Below are 17,139 nucleotides of genomic sequence, written 5' to 3' on the forward strand. Positions count from 1 at the left end.
CTTCCAACCAGACTCCTGATGAGCTTCACCTCCCGCTGCTGTTAGTTCTCGACCCTCAGCTGTGTGCCCCATGTGCCTCCTTGCGTTGTGACAGTCCAGCAGCTGTCTAGGATTCCACCCAAGTCCACGGTTCACATTTTGTTGCTGTTATGGGGAGGATGCTACAGTGTTCAGCTAAAGCCTTCCCTTCCCAGGCCCCCTGACGTTTCTGCTGACCCAGACGGATTCAGAAAGATCCACTTAATTTGCAGGCTGGGGACTTCCCCTGGCGGTTCAGTGGTTAAGATGCTTCCAGTACAAGGCATGGGTTCCAGTAACTAAGAGCCCCACATGCCATGTGGCGCGGCCAAGAAAATAAAAGAAAAATTCATTAATTAATTTTTGAAAAGTAATAATTTGCAGGCTGCAGTGGTATGTGGCCCATCTCACTGTCTACATTTGTTGTCGTCATTCTGGACTTTTGGACTGCAGCTCACCTGGCTTCTTTGTCCTTCACCGTGTCCTTGAGCTTGCTTAAACTCATGTCCATTGAGTCAGTGAGGTCATCCAACCGTCTCGTCCTCTGTTGCCCCCTTCTCTTCCTGCCTTCAGTCTTTCCCAGCATCAGGGTCTTTTCTAATGAGGCGGCTCTTTCACATCAAGTGGCCAAAGATAAGACCATCTGTATACACTGGGACTGACCATGAGTTTGCACTAGATCTGGAACTTTGTGTCATGGGGTTGAGTCTGTGTCCATTAAAATGTGCACGTGTGTTCTCAAACACTGGAGACGGTGGTGTTGAAGCGCTGTGCCTTTCCAATAGTCAGGTAAGGCATTCTCAGCTCCCAGGTGGTGCTAGTGGTAAAGAGCCCGCCTGGCAGTGCACGAGATGTAAGAGATGAAGGTTTGGTTCCTAGGTCCAGAAGACTCCCTGGAGGAGGGCCTGGCAACTCACTCCAGTATTCTTGCCTGGAGAATCCCTTGGACAGAGGAGCCCGGTGGTCTACGGTCCCATCTGGTTGCAAAGAGTTGGACACGACTGAGGGACTTAGCATGCACGCAGAATGTAAGGCATTCTGGAAACTGCTCACAGAAGAGACTGTTGTTTACCCAATTAGCAGAAGAGCAGAATGGAAAATACCGATGGAATGCTCACACCCTGCTGCCTTTTTGTCCCATAACAGGAAATTCTCATATTAAAATAATTGTTTTATGTGAAATGAGTGAAAAAAATCAAAGTAAGTTAACCTTTGTTTAAAAAGATGAAACTATATTCCTGAAACATTTTTAAACACTAAAAAAAAATTTTTAAGCTGAATTTTTTTTTTTAATATTTATTAAGTATAGTTGTTTTACAGTGTTGTGTTAGTTTCTGCTATACAGCAAAGTGAACCAGCGATATGTATACATATATCCCCTCTCTTTGGATTTCCTTCCCATTTAGGTCACCACAGAGCACTGAGTAATCAAGATAGTATGGTACTGGCACAAACAGAAATACACATCAATGGAACAGGAGAGAACGCCCAGAGATAAACCAACACACCTATGGTCACCTAATCTATGACAGAGGAGGCAAGAATATACAAAGAACTCTACTAAAAACTAAATATTTAATTAAAATAAAGATTACCCAGGAAATTTAGTCGTTTGAGCCAGCTCCACATGGAGTCCTCAAGAGTCACGGACTAATCCAAAGGCCTGCGGTCAAAAGCTGCTGCCGGCGTGATGGCCTTGGTGTGCGCTGGTCCATGGAGGCAGCATCCAGCCAGCAGCATCAGGTTGCCTCGCTCCTGGGTCTGTTGGGTGCAGCGTCCTCCTTTCCTTAGAGGTGAATCCACGCAGCAGCACTGCACATAACCTGAGATTTTATTGATGATAATATGATTGTATTTTCTCATTGAGAAGCTTCTAAACAAGTGGACTTAGAGCAATCAATGCCCCAGGAGACAAATGCACGTCTCAGGACCTCTGTATCAGCCAGAAAATGTCCATTTGTTTAGGAGGAAGAAAAAGGCATGACATTTTACACATTAAAATTGATTATTTCATCAATAGGTTAATAGAAAACCAGGCTTCGAGTTCCCTTCCTGCTTATCCATCCACACAGTAATGGGAGGCTGGGGTTTGAAAAATGCCAGGTGGGAAACAAGCAGGAAAGAGGTTTCTGCACCAGCTCTGTTTCCTTGCAGAGGGGCGCCCAGCCCCGACTCTGCCTATTTATATGTAAATGCTTTAGAACGAGGTAAGTTTTTCCACTGAGAAGTGCAGTTTCTGTGGCTGTGACTTTCTGGAACTTTTGAAACATGGGCCAAGATGCCAGAGCTTGGGCTGTTGAGATTATGGAGTACATGCTTAATTCTGTGAACATATGACTTGTAGCTGAATGCGTGTGAATGAATGCGTGCTCAGTCACGTCTGACTCTTTACGACCCCCTGGACTGTAGCCCGCCAGGCTCCTCTGCCCATGGGATTTCCCACGCAAGAAAACTGGAGTGGGTTGCCATTTCCTGCTCCAGGGGATCTTCCGACCCAGGGATGAACCTGCGTCTCTTGCATTTTCTGCATTGGCAGGTGATTTTTTTTTACCACTGTGCCACTTGGGAAGCCACTTCTACCTGAGGAACCTGGTATTTATCCACTGAACATTTCCCAAGGAAACTCTCAAACACTATGACCGGTTTCCTTTGTCTCACATGATCTTTGTAATAGTGGTTGCACTTGAAGCCCCTGTTGCCAGGTATGGTGTTAACTGGGACAATACCTTATAGATAAGACACCTTGAAAGTGTAGAGATTAGGGAAGCTTCTGCACTGATGGAAAATTAAATTTGGACCTATATACTGTAGAAGGGACTTGTTCAACCTTACTAGGTTAGAGATGACATTTCTTTTTTTGTCTTTTTAAAATTTATTTTGTTGAAATGTAGTTGACTTACAATATTGTGTAAGGACTCTTGAGAATCCCTTGGACTGCAAGGAAATCAAACCAGTCAATCACAAAGGAAATCAATCTTGAATATTCAAGTACTGAAGTACTTGAAGCTCCACTACTTGGACTACCTGATGTGAAGAGCCAACTTGTTAGAAAAGACCCTGATGCTGGGAAAGACTGAAGCAGGAGGAGAAGGGGACGATAGAGGATGAGATGGTTGGATAGCATCACCAACTCAATGGACATGAGTTTGGGCAAGCTCCGGGAGGTGGTGAAGGACAGGCAAGCCTGATGTGCTGAAGTCCATGGGTCGCAAAGAGTCGGACATGACTGAGTGACTGAACAACAATCTTGTGTTAACAGTTGTACAGCAAAGTGATTCAGCAACATATATGTATATTATTTTTCATATTCTTTTCCATTGTGGTTTACTACAGGATCTTGGGTAGAGTTCCCTGTGCTATACAGAAGGACCTTATTGTTTAAGTCTTCTATATATAACAGTTTGCATCTACTAAACCTCAGACTCCCAAGACATTTCTTATTAATATGAGTTTTCAAGCCACAGAGTCCTTCTTAGTCATTTAGTCACAGCTTCACTTTTTCTTCTTTAGAATCAGGTGACAGCTAACTCACATCTAGTTTTTATTGTCATTAACATAAAATGTGCATCCTGATTATAGAGTACTGTTTCTCAAATATATCTTATTTGTCACACCAAGCAAGTCCAGAGTGCACCAAAGTGCTTGGCATTCCCTTCAGCAGTGGAAGTCCTTGTGAAGACCTGGTCCTCTCCCTGTTTGTTCTGTGGCCCCCAGAACTTGACGCCCCCACAGCCTGCACTGTACTGTCTAAGCTTGAGTCTTTTGGCCCTAAGCTACCACAGGCCAGACCAGCCAGCCCGTCCTAAGCCTGGAATGTGTTGGGGTGAGCAAGCTGGCCCCTGACCGATGCATGCCTTGCTTTGTGGTCCATCTGTGACCAGTGTGTCAGTCTGCAGTGAGCCTCAGACACACTTGTGGAAACACACACACCTGCCTCCCCAGGTCGGCATTTCATACCTGCATTAAACAAGCGCTCCCTGAGAGCTCAGCTGGTAAAGAATCCACCTGCAATGTCGGAGACCTGGGTTCGATCCCTGGGTTGGGAAGGTCCCCTGGAGAAGGGAAAGGCTACCCTCTCTAGTATTCTGGCCTGGAGGATTCCCTGGACTGTATAGTCCATGGGGTCGCAGAGTCACATGTGCCAGAACGGCTCTTGCTCACTTCACTGTCCAACGAAAGCCTCGTGCGAGGCTCGATAAGTTTCCCTTCCTGGCTGTGGAAGTCAAAAGAGACGGGTGGTCCGATCGTGCCCTGTCCTCAGGAGCTTGGGTGCCTGTGGCCGTCCTGTCTGTCCACACCGGGTCTCTGATCTTCAGCCGCATTAGCCTGAAGACTTGTTTCTCGAGAACCACCCTGTGTGTTTGCTCTTCATGGTATGTCTCCTCTGAAGGGCTGATGGGAGGCAACCTGTTTGCCCCGTGTGTCGGGTTCCTGAGCTGGGGGGTGAGAGGGTGTGGGGCCGATCAGGTGAAGACCTGTGTGTGGAGAAGAGTGTTCGGGGAGGGGGAGAGGGGCTTAGCACCCCAGGTCGTCACCACACGCAGTGTGAGCTGTGCGCTGCCTTGCCCATGGGGAACTCGTCCTGCGCTTCACTTCCGAACCCAGGGCTGCCCTGTGGGTCTCTTGGTGTTTGTCTTTTTCTCTTGGATGCTTTCTTCAGTGAACAGAGAGCTTAAGGGGGCGTGTGCTCTTTGGGTCCCTCGGTTCAGAGCCCCCGAGCCGCCTCCTGTAGGAAGGGAAATGGAACCACCATCAGCCGCACAGCACGTTGAGTCGAGTTTAGCTGGTCCAGATCACAATACGTCTGGGGAGAAAACGCTTCCTTTTTTCTTTTTTTTAACGGCTCTGGGAGTTACAGACCTGCCGTCTGCAGCATACGCAGGAGCTATTTGATTTGACGTTCACCTAGTGTTTTGCCAGATCCAAGGGCTTATGTCTACTGGCCTCGGTAGCTCCTGCAAAAGACACTCTAGCGACAAAGAACCCATCTGCCAGCCTAGGAGACGCAGAGACTTGGGTTCGGTCCCTGGGTCGCGAAGATCCCCTGGAGAAGGGAATGGCAACCCACTCCAGTCTTCTTGCCTGGAGCATCCCAAGGACAGAGGAGCCTGGCAGGCCACAGTCCATGGGATCACAGAGTCGGACATGGCTGAAGCCACTTAGCACGCACACGCACCGGCCCCCAGGGACAAGGCCGGCTTTGCTCAGTTGTCAGTAGGCGCTGTAGAACTGGCAGGACGAGGCGGGTGCATGAACTTCCTTGTCTGGGCTTTTGCTGGATTCTGTGCAAACCTAAGGATGCTGGCTGGCCTCTCTCCGCCCTGCCCGAGACCCCCTGCGCTTCGGGCCTGGGAGGCCTGGCCGGGAGACGAGCCTCCCCTCCCGGCGCCCACCTGCCTCCCGGGGACTGCACGTCGGAGGTGATGTCACGCGCTCCGTGGGCATTTCTTTTCTCCCCTTTTCATTTGTTTCTTTTCCTTTTTGTTTTCTCTCTTTCTCCCCCCTCCCCTCTCTGCTCTCGGGATGCAGCCAAACGCAAAGCATGGAAACTAAACCGTGTTGGTAGCCTGCGAAATATTTACAGCAGCAGCACCAACACCGAAGGTAACGCCGCCCCCGCCCCCACACCCTCCGCAGCCCCTCGCCCTGTCCTTCCCGCCTGCCCGCCTTCCTTCCCTCCCGATGCAGAAATGGAAATGCGATTCGCCCAAAGCCGCATGCACCCCAATTGTGTTTGCAGAGTCATTCCTGTGGTCTTTTCATCTTTTTGTTTGTGTGTTTGATTTTTTTTTTTACCATTCATGTTCCTTTCAGCTTACTTAAATTTTGACCTTTCCCTTGCCGTCCTAGACTAGTGATGTTTAAATTACTTCAGAAACCTATTTTCTCCTCTTTTTTTTTCTTTTCCTTTCTACGTGTGGGCACTCAGTGTAATATTTCCCAAGTTATTACAGTTTTTAAAAGTGTTAGTATCAGGTGTAATGATCTGTAGCCGAATACAATAGTGTGCCGTGACATTTAAGTAACAGTCTTAATTTGTTTTGTGGAAACATTCTCCGTAATGCTCTCTGCAGCTCTAATCCAGAAGCAGCCAGGCCCGGGTCATTTGCATGGGCTGCTATCGCTTGTAAATTCAGTATATTGTTGTGTTTCTAAAGGTCGTCTGGTGCCAAAGTTCACAAATTGACTTGCGTTGCTTTTTTCACCGAAGACAGCCGTCATTGCCTTTGTATAATAGCAGATTGAATTTCCCCCCCTCCCCGCCTTCATTTGAAACAACACAATTATAAATTGCCCTTTTTTTTATGATTACAAATGTCAGGGGTCAGAATTATTTTGATGCCAGGCAAAAGAAAACCACCCGCACCAGCCCCAGCCCTTGTAAGGGAGGCTGGCGTACGTGCGATGCAAAACGGGTCACAATCCAGCAATCTCGGGATAATAGGGGGACTTTTTTTTTTTCACTTAAGTGCAAGCCAAAGGGGTCAAGTAATCGCAAGCTCGTGCCCTAACACTAATTGACTTATTTGGGGATGATTATAACTGTAATATTTTTCTTAATGTCACTGTTTTCTGGGCTGTTGATTTTAGCGATTGCCAAGCAGTGGCATTAAATCTCTTGTAAATTTTAAATTGCACGCTGTTTCTGTAAACAAGTCCCCCTCTTCACATCCCGATCATTAACCTTTGCTGATTTATATCACCATCCTTTTTTCCTTTCTTCCACAACTACTCCTGTCTCACCACCAAAAGCCCAGCTGTCCACCAGAAAAGAAAAAAAAAAAAAGGCATCTGAAAAACAAAATTACATTTTCATGATGGCTTGTTAAAGAACTATTGTTTTAATCATAATCTTTATTTTTCATTCCTCAAGGGGAATCTCTCAACTGTTAAGGTACCAATGGAGCTTGACCCCCCCCCACCCACCACCTTGGTATTTTCTTTCAAAGCATTCGCTCAAGAGAGACAAAAATGAGAGAGAAAAATAATAGAAGCTTAGAAACAGTCACCTGCAGTATCATTTTCTGCTGTCCTTTAAAGGGTATTAAGTGTCCTCATTCTCCATGCTTTAATGTTAGTTTTTCCGTTTAGGGTTCATAATCATCTCTCTTGCCTCTGTCCCTATCAGCCATGTTTTTCTTGTGTGTGTGCATTTGTCACAACAAATTCGTTTATTGACTTCCAGCCTTTCAGCAATATTTGTGAGGTCTGGTTTTATCTGTGGTTGTATACAAAACTGGGGGGCAGGAGGAGGTAGGCAGACAGCCCTCCCACCCCCGAGACTTGCAGATGGGGTCTTCCTGGAGACACTGACAAGGAAGTGTCTCACGACAGGTGTGACAGTTTGCAGAAGTGGGAACTTCTCAGCCTTGACCAGCCAGGTAACCTGCAAAGTCCGCCCTGCCCAGCACTCCTGGGTGGGGCGGGACCATGATGCTCTCTGAAATCTGTAAATATGGCAACAGTGCAATGCACTCAGGGTCCCGTCAACTGCCAGTACTCCAGCTAGTCCTGAAGATGCTGGAGTAGACAGTGTCCAGTTCTCCGTCACACTTTCCTTCATTTCTGTTCAGCCCGCGGTTACATTTATGAATCTTCAGTGAAGTGACATGGCCGTTCTTCATTTACTTTGGGTTTCTTTCAAGACTGTTATCTGTATGTACCAAGTCTCATGTTATACAGCTTTTAAGATGACAGTACTGAATTCATGTAACTATATGAAAACATCAGAACGCTTTTCTGATCTCTCATCTTTTGCTATATGGTATCACCGCCTATTTTCTGTCTATAAATTGACCCTTCGTGAAAAGTCGTGTTTCAAACATTCTAACTTTTGTTGTAACCTGAGTCCTTGAGTGTTCCCCTAAAGATACCCCGAATGGAATATTTTTTAAACTGGTTCGCTTGAGTAATTTGTTCAGCTGCTGCTGCTAAATCGCTTCAGTCTTGTCCGACTCTGTGTGACCCCATAGACAGCAGCCCACCAGTCTCCCCCGTCCCTAGGATTCTCCAGGCAAGAACACTGGAGTGGGTTGCCATTTCCTTCTCCAATGCATGAAAGTGAAAAGTGAAAGTGAAGTCGCTCAGTCACGTCCAACTCTTTGTGACCCCATGGACTGCAGCCTACCAGGCTCCTCCGTCCATGGGATTTTCCAGGCAAGAGTACTGGAGTGGGGTGCCATTGCCTTCTCCAATTTGTTCAGAGGTATCCACAAAATACTGTTGACACCAGAGTTTCCTGTAGAGGGAGTTAGAACTTGAGTTTCGGGGGTGGTGGGCAGGCCCTGTCCAAGGAGCTTGTCCACACCCCTCCATCCAGCCCCAGAGACAGCAGCGCAGACACGGTGGGGCTCACCCCAGGACAGGCTGGTGACAGACGGGCAAGACCAAGAAGTGAACCTGATGGTCTCGCGCCAAAGCCCTTTCTCACTCACATTCATTCTTCTGGCCCCAGGGCCACGTCTCCTCATTGAACCTTCACTGCCAGGTAGGTACTTCATTACAGGTGGGAGTTTAAGCAAGTCAGACGGTTTTCTGCAGGGCCGGGAGCTGGCATCTTCCAGAGACAGGTCATGTGCCCGGATCTCCCGGCTCCGTGACCCTTCTCCTGGGTTCTCGTGGAAAGAGTCAAGGATGAATGTCAGGAGTGGATGAAAATAAATTAAACAGAACTAATTAGGGACACACATGGACAGGATTAGAAAACAAAAATATGTTCTCTTCCACTTTTTTTTTCTGTCCACTGGGGCTAATTATCTCTGAAACCAAGCTGGAAACCTCGTTTGTATGTATTATATTGCCCTAATTTTTAAACCTTCGTTTACTTTATAAAAACTCAGTTTTTTCCCAACGTTGGTGAAATTTAAATTCCTTCAACAAGAATACGACTTTAATTTTTCCATCTTGGAAGCCTGTGTGCGAGGTGGGATGGAAGGTTTGTGATGCGATTCTTCACTTTGTAACTGCCTGTTAGGCCAAGGGGAAAATGTATCTGAAGTCTGGTGGGTGAGGCTGGACTTGGGAATGTTCAACTCCAAGGGAAACATGTTTCTGGAAACAGAGAGACCTGAGCAGAAGCGGACGTTGTGCGGCAGGACGCACGGCCAGGCAGCCGGCTGCGTGGTCTGTGAGCAGCATCACCCCAGCAGGAGGACACGGAATCCGTGTGCGTGTCCTCAGTCCTCACATTCCCTGCACCGCTGGGGTGGGTCAGACCATCACCCACTGTGCGGTGGGCCAACCATGGACTCTTCTGGGAGTTTTCAGCTCTCCCTGCTCCTACAGAAGAAGGCACAGGGTGAAGTGTAAATGGGTAAAGAGATGTATCGTGGAACACGGAGCATCTCCAGGGGTGCCAGGCCCACCCACGCCGTATGTATGGGACAGGCCATGTCAGTCGACTACCAGCGGGGTTCAGTACAGCCCGAAGTGCCGGCTCAGCCCTGGTGTAGACTCCGTGTCTGTGGATGGAACTTGCCCCAGAGGCAGGCATGTGATGCCTATCTGGGGTCCTTGGCCATAGCGCAAAGGCCAGATGGGGGAACTCGGAGGTGCCAAGCGCCATGGTCCCACACAGGCCCCATTGTGGAGAAACATGAGTCTCATTCTGGTGGTGCCTCGGGCCCCAGTCACGCTCACACCCCCTTCCTCCAGTGGACGGCCAAGAGTGTCCCTCTTCTAGGAGCAGACACGAGCAGGCCAGCCCGTGGCTGGCCTAACTCTGCGATGTCCTCTCCACCCTCTGGAGTCCTCAGGCACAGATCTGAGATGCCCCCCTCATCCACGTCCAGTTGAGTTACAGGTGATGTTCACGTGCTCCCGCCTGTCAAGGACCCACGGATGGTGCAGGTGCCCAGAGCTGGACCCCAGGCAGATGGAGGGTCAGGCTGACAGTCAGCCCAGGGAGGGTCACAGAGACCCTGAGGCAGGGTGAGAAAGGAGAATTTCCAACCAGGCTCTGCTGGCCTGGAGGTTTAGAGGAGACTGAGGCCACATTGGATTCTGGAATCTGGAGCTGTGATGTGCCCCAGGGCTGAGGACTCAGATTTCCTGGCATCCTGTCCTGTGACCAGCAACCCCTGTCCCCAGCGGCCTTCCCCAAGCCCCGTGTGTGTGCTGACCTGTATGGGGCCACCATCTGAGGCTGCCTTCCACACTACAGCCAGGCTCTTCTCCATAAGTCATGTACATACTTGTCATCAAAGCCTGGTTCCTGATCAGAAGCCACAGAACTATCTTAAGCAACTAGTCCTGGTCTAGTTCTCACGTCCCCACATCTTAGCTCAAAGCTGGGGCCATCCCCACGCCCTCTCTGCACCTCGGTTTCCCCATCTGTAAAGTGGGGACAGTCAGCGAGGTCCTGTGTCCAGAGACAGGTAACACGGCGCCTGCACGCACCGCTCCCACTGCTCCTAGTGTCAGAGATGCCACGGACACACTCAAAGAAAAGGCAGAAGATTGAGCACCATCTACGTAGCAGGGAGCTGAGATTCGGCAGGAAGCGTTGCCCCTGAAAGTGTAAGAGGGGATTTTAAAAGTCAAACTTCCTTTTCCCAGACGCCTTTCACTACCTCTCCCGGTTCCACTGTACCCTCGTCCTCCAAAGACCCATCAGATGTAGAAACTGGGCTCTTGAGTCCAGCATGCCTGTGTCCAACCCCAGCTCTGCTGTGTTCCCGCTTTGTGAATTCCTGGTGTTGCTGGGCCTCTCCTCCCTGCTTAGTTTTCTTTCTCCGAAATGGAGACCATAAAACCTGCACCAAAGGACAGCTGAAGAAGAAATTGAGAGAGGCAGATGAAGCCCTGACTGTGGAACTGGGTACACTCTGGTTGCTGCGAAACTGTCATAAAGGCTGACGTCATAGAAAACCATCTCTGGGAACACACTGCATGAAGCACAGACGTTTTAGGCCTGTGGAATGTGTCCGTACAGGGCAGGATCGGCCAAAGCCAGCCCTCTTCAACCATGAACGGCCAAGATTTCATGAAGATAAATCCAGATTTAGGAAACCCTTTCGCTGGAGCTTGCTTCAGGATTTGACTTTCTCGGGAGAGAAGCAAGATTGCCAGCTTTTTCCAGCCCTCAGCATTTCAAAGAAAAGATGAGATAGATAATCATCCCTGTGCTGAGCTGCAGCCAGGAGAGAAGAGCCGGAGGTGGGGGCAGCGTGGAAGGTTCTAGAGCCTGCCCGTCAGAGTGTCCTTGTTCTCACCCTGGGCTCTGGGCAGAGGAAGGGTCCTGGGCCCCATGTCCCAGTAGATTCGGAGAGCAGGGGACCTCTGAAAAGTGATGAATGTAAGTTAGAATGAGTAGCAAATGGTAAGCGTATGGAGCATTGCTTAGTAACCAGGTAAATGCCAACAGGGGTCTCTGGGTTCCCTCTTTCTAAACTGAAAGCTGGGGCCTTGAGTATTCTCGGGGTGCCTGGGCCCGAGCCGGTGCCAGCATGTTGACACAGCCACCTTTTGCCTCCTGAGATGGTTTCATTTGGGAATCCAATCACTCGCCATAATTTAGAAGTCGTGCGTGGCCCCTGACGGTTCCGGGAGCAACAGCTGTCTCGTGGCCTGGCTCTCCGGCTGCCCTCGCACCTCTGTCTAATGTGTTGGGAAAATCAAAACCTTCTCTGTGTTTCATGAGGATCTTCCTGTGATAACGCGGAGCAGTAAACAGTCCTAACTCTGTGACCTCCCTCTGGGGTCTTGCTTTTTCATGACATGAATTCTGCCCTTGTCCTAAATTAAGCCACGGTATAACACTTCAGTCGGACTCTGGGCTAAACAAATACATTTACCAAGCTGAGAGCTTGCAAAAATATTTACCTGAGAACCATGACCAGCGTGTCTATAAAGACTAATGATTTTTTTTTTCTTTTTGTTTAAAGTGAACAGCTCCTCAAGTGGAAGAGGGCATTTTTTTAACTAATTTTTTTTTGCTATAGGTCTTGGGTCTGCACAGTCCCAGACACCATATTTTTCACATTTATCTTTTCTTAGAAAAAAGCTGAAAATAAATAGAAACTGACTTTCAATGTTATGGTGGGTTTGGGCTAAAATCTTAAACGTGGGTCGTTTTCATCATAATTGGGTAAAATATCTAAACCACATGCTTATTGAATATATGCTTTGAAAGCAGAAGTATTGAACTATTTTACAAATTGTAGGACTCCTCAAATTAGCATAAAATCCTGAGGCTATGTTTGACCAAGCCTGGCGTAGTCCCCAAGGGTACAGATTGTGGGGGACCTAGGAAGGGGGCAGACTAGCAAATGCGTTCCGTCTTGGTTTCCAACTTAGATGAATAATAATGGCTACCTGGAAAATTTTTCTGACAAAGGTCCATATAAAAGCTACAGCTTTTCCAGTAGTCACATACGGATGTGAGAGTTGGACCATAAAGAAGGCTGAGAACAGAAGAATCGATGTTTTTGAATTGTGGTTCTGGAGAAGACTCTTGAGAGTTCCTTGGACAGCAAGGAGATCTAACCAGTCTATCCTAAAGGAAATCAACCCTGAGTATTCATTGGAAGGACTGATGCTGAAGCTGAAGCTTCTAGTACTTTGGCCACCTGATGCAAAGAGCTGACTCATTGAAAAAGACCCTGATGCTGGGAAAGATTGAAGGCGGGAGGAGAAGGGGACAACAGAGGATGAGATGGTTGGATGGCCTCACTGACTCGATGGACACAAGTGTGAGCAAACTCCGGCAGGTAGTGAAGCACAGGGAAGCCTGGTGCGCTGCAGTCCTTGGGGTCACAAAGAGTCGGACACGACCCAGTGACTGAACAACAACAGCCTGGAGAACTGGACTGGGAAGGATTCTGAGGCTCCGTCAGGCTGTTTGGGGTTAATGATGAAGGTCTTTTCCTGGCAAAAGAAAGGAAGGCACAGCACGCCTTTGTCATCATAGTCCATCCCATTCCTTCTTGGACCACAGAAGAGACCAGCCGGGCGAAGTGAGCAGCTCAAGGCTCCTAGTTAGGACATGGCAGGGCAGGAAGGGAGAAGGGCATTCTGGGAGAGAGAACCCCAAAAGTGGGAGCCCAGGACCTGAAGGATGCAGAGAAAAGACAATGCGGAGGTTCCGGCAGAAACAGGGAGATGTGTGTGGCTGAATCCCTCTGCTGTGCACCTGAAGCTCTCACAATGTTGCTAATCGGCTCTACCCCCAACATAAAACAGAAAGTTGAAAGGAGGAAGGAGGAGCAGGCAGAAACTCATTGCAAAATCTGTTCAGGAAAAAAAGTGTGTGACCAGGGGTTTGCGTTGCTATTAACACAGTCATCAGGGTACCGTGCTGAACCCTAACACCAAAGTCCCAATTCTGACAACAGACGTCACAAGCGCAGAGGACGGCAGTTTCCCCACGAGCCTTGGCTACGCGAGGGGCACTTTGAAAGGGTGACTGTCGAAAAGCCTCTGAAGTTGGTGGCGCCTCGACTCTTTGGCCACCTCTACCGGTGGACACGTGGTCCCTCCATCCTGGACGCTGTCAACTCTGCACCATTAAAATAGCAGGTTTTCATCATGTGTTTGTCGTTAACTGTATCCGGCAGGATGCTTAGCCTCATGCATAGATATGGACATCAGGGTCCAGGTTCCAGGTTTGTAGGGGAGCTGGGGAACACGGACCAGATTCCTCACCTGGCCAATGAAGAACATGGAATGAGTGATGTCTGCAGACACCTTGAGTCCTTGCAAATGCAGAAGAGAAACTGATCTATTCCGCATCACCATACATAGTACACCTGCATCTCGCAGGCCCTTCTAAGCCACTGTGCATCCGACCAGCAGGAGGGTCCGGACCCTCTCGGCCTCTTCAGGAGCACGGGGCCCTTGTTCTCCTAGTGGGCAGCTCAAGATGGAGCTCCCACCCCTCAAGACAGGAGGTGCGCTTCCGTCCGTCTCGCCTTCCAACCACCCCCAAAAGGCATGCTCATCAAGTGTGCCCTGTTGAAAACAACCTCCAAGTAGAAATCAGTTGCAGCTGCCTTTAGCCCTTTAACCCTTTGCCTGCTAAGATTCCGCAAAAATAATTGATGACTGATTGGCCCATTAACCTTTAAAAAAAAAAAAGTTTGACAGCCCGGACTTGTGTAATGAGGAGGGATTTCTTGTGAAATCAGTCTGATGGCTGAGTTGCTTGCCCCTAAGGAGGCGAAATGAGCCCCACGGGGCCTCGTCTGCATAGAAACTGGACGCAATTAGTGTAATATCCGGTGTTATTAATGTCGTTTGGAATAATTGGGCAGGTTGGTTTCGACAGGTTCATGGTGCTAAAATACTATTATAGTGGACTTTCCACAGCTAACCGTTAAACACGGAAAACTGTTTAAATCCCTATGAGCCTAATCACAGAACTTTATGAAAGCGCTAAGCCCTGGAATGTCACACTGTGAGACAACACCGTTCTTTCTTTTCGGGCTCTGGGTGTGGCGGGCTTTGATTTTTTTTTTTTTTTTTTTCACGACCAGGGGACCAGGGGGTTGAAATTTCATGATCACCTGTGTATCTAAGGCTGAGAGACAGCCTGTCCCTTAGATGTCGTCAGGAATTTCTACAGGCTGAATTCTATATTTACAGAATGAATTAAATATAAGCTGCTGTAATGGTCACGAAAAGGCAGTTTGTAGTAATGGAAACGCTTGAAACGCAGCCAGTGAGAACTTCAGCCTTCTCATTCTTCACCTTTTAAATGAGGGTGACGTTGGAGAGGGATGCTCTGTCTTTCTGACTCACTGGCCTCTCACCGCCAATTATCTTTATCTTTATTTTTATTTTTTTACCTGGTTGCAAATACTAAAATACCATCCCAGAGCTGCTTCAGGGATGTGCGGGGGTCCTTCTGGTCCCCTGGTGGTTGGAATAGGGCTGTGTCACCTGATAGACATCCTGTTTGAACATGGGGAGGAGCTTGTAAATGTCCTGTCCACACAGACGAGGGGATGATATTTAGTATTTAGGTCCCCAGATCTACTGTTTACTTAATGAGTGTCAGCTCCATGGTATAGAAATACAAGCCAGGACTAAATCTAGAGGCTTACCATGTGTGGACCTAAGAAGATGCTGACCAGGCAGCAGCTCAGAGGCTCCCATTAGGCACAGATCTTTTCTCCACTGGATTCATCAGGACTGGGTTTGGAAGTGACGGAAATTTAAATGGATTTAAGCAGGGGGAAAAAAGGGAGGGAAGAGAATGGATTAGCTTATCCAAACCAGTTGTAGGCCAGGGGGCTGGAGCTGGCTGCAGGTACCCGGGACCTGGCGGGCATTGGGTCCATCCCACCCCTGCTTCCCTCTGCTGGTCGGCAGCGCTCTCACCTGTCCACAGGTAGCGGCCTCCATAGCAGAGGGTTTCCCGCCCATGGATAACCGTGGGCCGTGTCTTGTCAGGTCCCAGATGAGAAGGAAGGAGTCCTTTGGCCCCGACTTGGATAAGAGCAGTTGGTTGATGTGTCCCCCAGTAGCACAGACCAGAGTGGCCATGAGTATCCCCAGCTCTGACTGTCCTGGCGTCCATGGGCGTGTCCCTCCTCCCCGTGTGGACTGATCGCCAGCTCCAGAGCGGGATATGCAGGAAGATGGCAGCTGGCACGTTCCCAGCTGATGACTGCCGCGTCCACAGCCATGTGTCCCCAGCATTCTCCAGATGTGACGAGTTAAAAAGAAATAAAACACTGGGAACTCCTGGTGGTCCAGCGGTTGAGACTTCAGCCTTCCAAGACGAGGACACGGGTTCGATTCTGGCGTGGGTAGGGGAGAACTGGGACCCTGCGTGCCAAGCAGAGCAGCCAAAAAATTTTAAATATAATAATTTTAAAACACAAAAAGAGAAATATAACACTAGTGCTTAGGAGTTTCTGGGGAAATTACCTTTAAAAGAGCTCATTACCTTGTTCTGATAGCAGGCGTGAGGGAAAAATAACAGAAAAATTCACTTGGAAGTGGGGAGACCCCTCCACCTCCCACTGGATACCCTAGGAGAAATTTCTTTTTAATGTTTGTTTGTTCTTAAGAAACAAAGCAGTGCTGGCCACCTTGAGAGAAGGAAGTAATCAGAGTAAATGAGATGATGCCAAGAAAGTCCTAGCGTTGTTCCTGACACAAACTTGGAGCCCAATAGTATTATTTTCATATTTATTATTCCATGCGGTAGATTCACTATAAAGAAACAAGTATTCCTTCATGGAAGTCATATGTAGCATGATTTAAAATGTAACTGTTCTATAATCCTTTTTCTTACTTTTTTTTTAATCTTGGGAGGCAAAGGAAAGTCATAATGCAGATATAATTCAGTTCTGAAAACTCTAACTGTATCTGTAAGCGTTAACGTATTATTGTTGTTTAGTCGCTAAGTTGTGTCTGACACATTTTCGACCTCATGGGCTTTAGCCCGCTAGGCTCCTCTGTCCCTGGGATTTCCCAAGCAAGAATACTGGAGTGGGTTGTTGCCATTTCTTTCTCCAGGGGATCTTCCCGACCCAGGGATTGAACCCACATCTCCTGCATTGGCCAGTGGATTCTTTACCACTGCTCCATCAGGGAAGTTAACATATTGGGCTTCTGTGGTAGCTCAGCTGGTAAAGAATCCACCTGCAATGCAGGAGACCCTGGTTTGATTCCTGGGTTGGGAAGATCCCCTGGAGAAGGAATTGGCTACCCACTCCAGTATTCCGGCCTGGAGAATTCCATGGACAGAGGAGCCTGGCGGGCTGCAGTCCATGAGATCGCAAAGAGTTAGACACTACTGAGCAACTTTCAACATATTAATCTCCCTCAAAAAGAAAAACAGCCACATACCAGCAGTATCCAGGGAAACACACGAAGCCATCAGCATAAGCTTGGGGTCCATGGATGCTGCTGGCGTAGAGTGATTGCAACTAAACTCCGTGCGCAGATTTAACCCCTTCCTCAGGAAGTGAGGTCGCTTAACTGACCGGCTCTGTATAAAGACAGGGCCTTCAGGTATAAAGAATCAGGCCTTCTTCACCAGGGCCTGAAATCCTAAAGAAGGCTGGGCTGCCGCTGCACTGAGATGGCATGGGGGTGGTCCATCCTGTCCTCCTCCCTGTCTTCTCCATGCTGAGTTGGGCCCCGTCCTCCAGGTAGCCCAGATGTCCA

General features: G+C 48.5%; 1 protein-coding gene across 9 annotated transcripts in view; it reads left to right on the forward strand.

Moving 5' to 3' along the window:
- The window catches only part of AGAP1 (ArfGAP with GTPase domain, ankyrin repeat and PH domain 1), a 561,687-nt gene that overhangs the window by 476,026 nt on the left and 68,522 nt on the right, over positions 1–17,139 (forward strand). For 5 of the 9 annotated variants that reach the window (XM_061412705.1, XM_061412708.1, XM_061412702.1 and 2 more), the window contains one exon: positions 5,548–5,622. The exons of the other annotated variants lie outside the window; for them this stretch is intronic. In XM_061412705.1, the coding sequence (XP_061268689.1) occupies positions 5,548–5,622 (75 nt within the window). The remainder of the gene's footprint in view (positions 1–5,547; positions 5,623–17,139) is intronic. 9 annotated transcript variants of the gene reach the window in all.

This window comes from Bos javanicus, chromosome 3 (genome assembly GCF_032452875.1).
Source record: "Bos javanicus breed banteng chromosome 3, ARS-OSU_banteng_1.0, whole genome shotgun sequence".
Classification (NCBI taxonomy): Eukaryota; Metazoa; Chordata; class Mammalia; order Artiodactyla; family Bovidae; genus Bos; species Bos javanicus.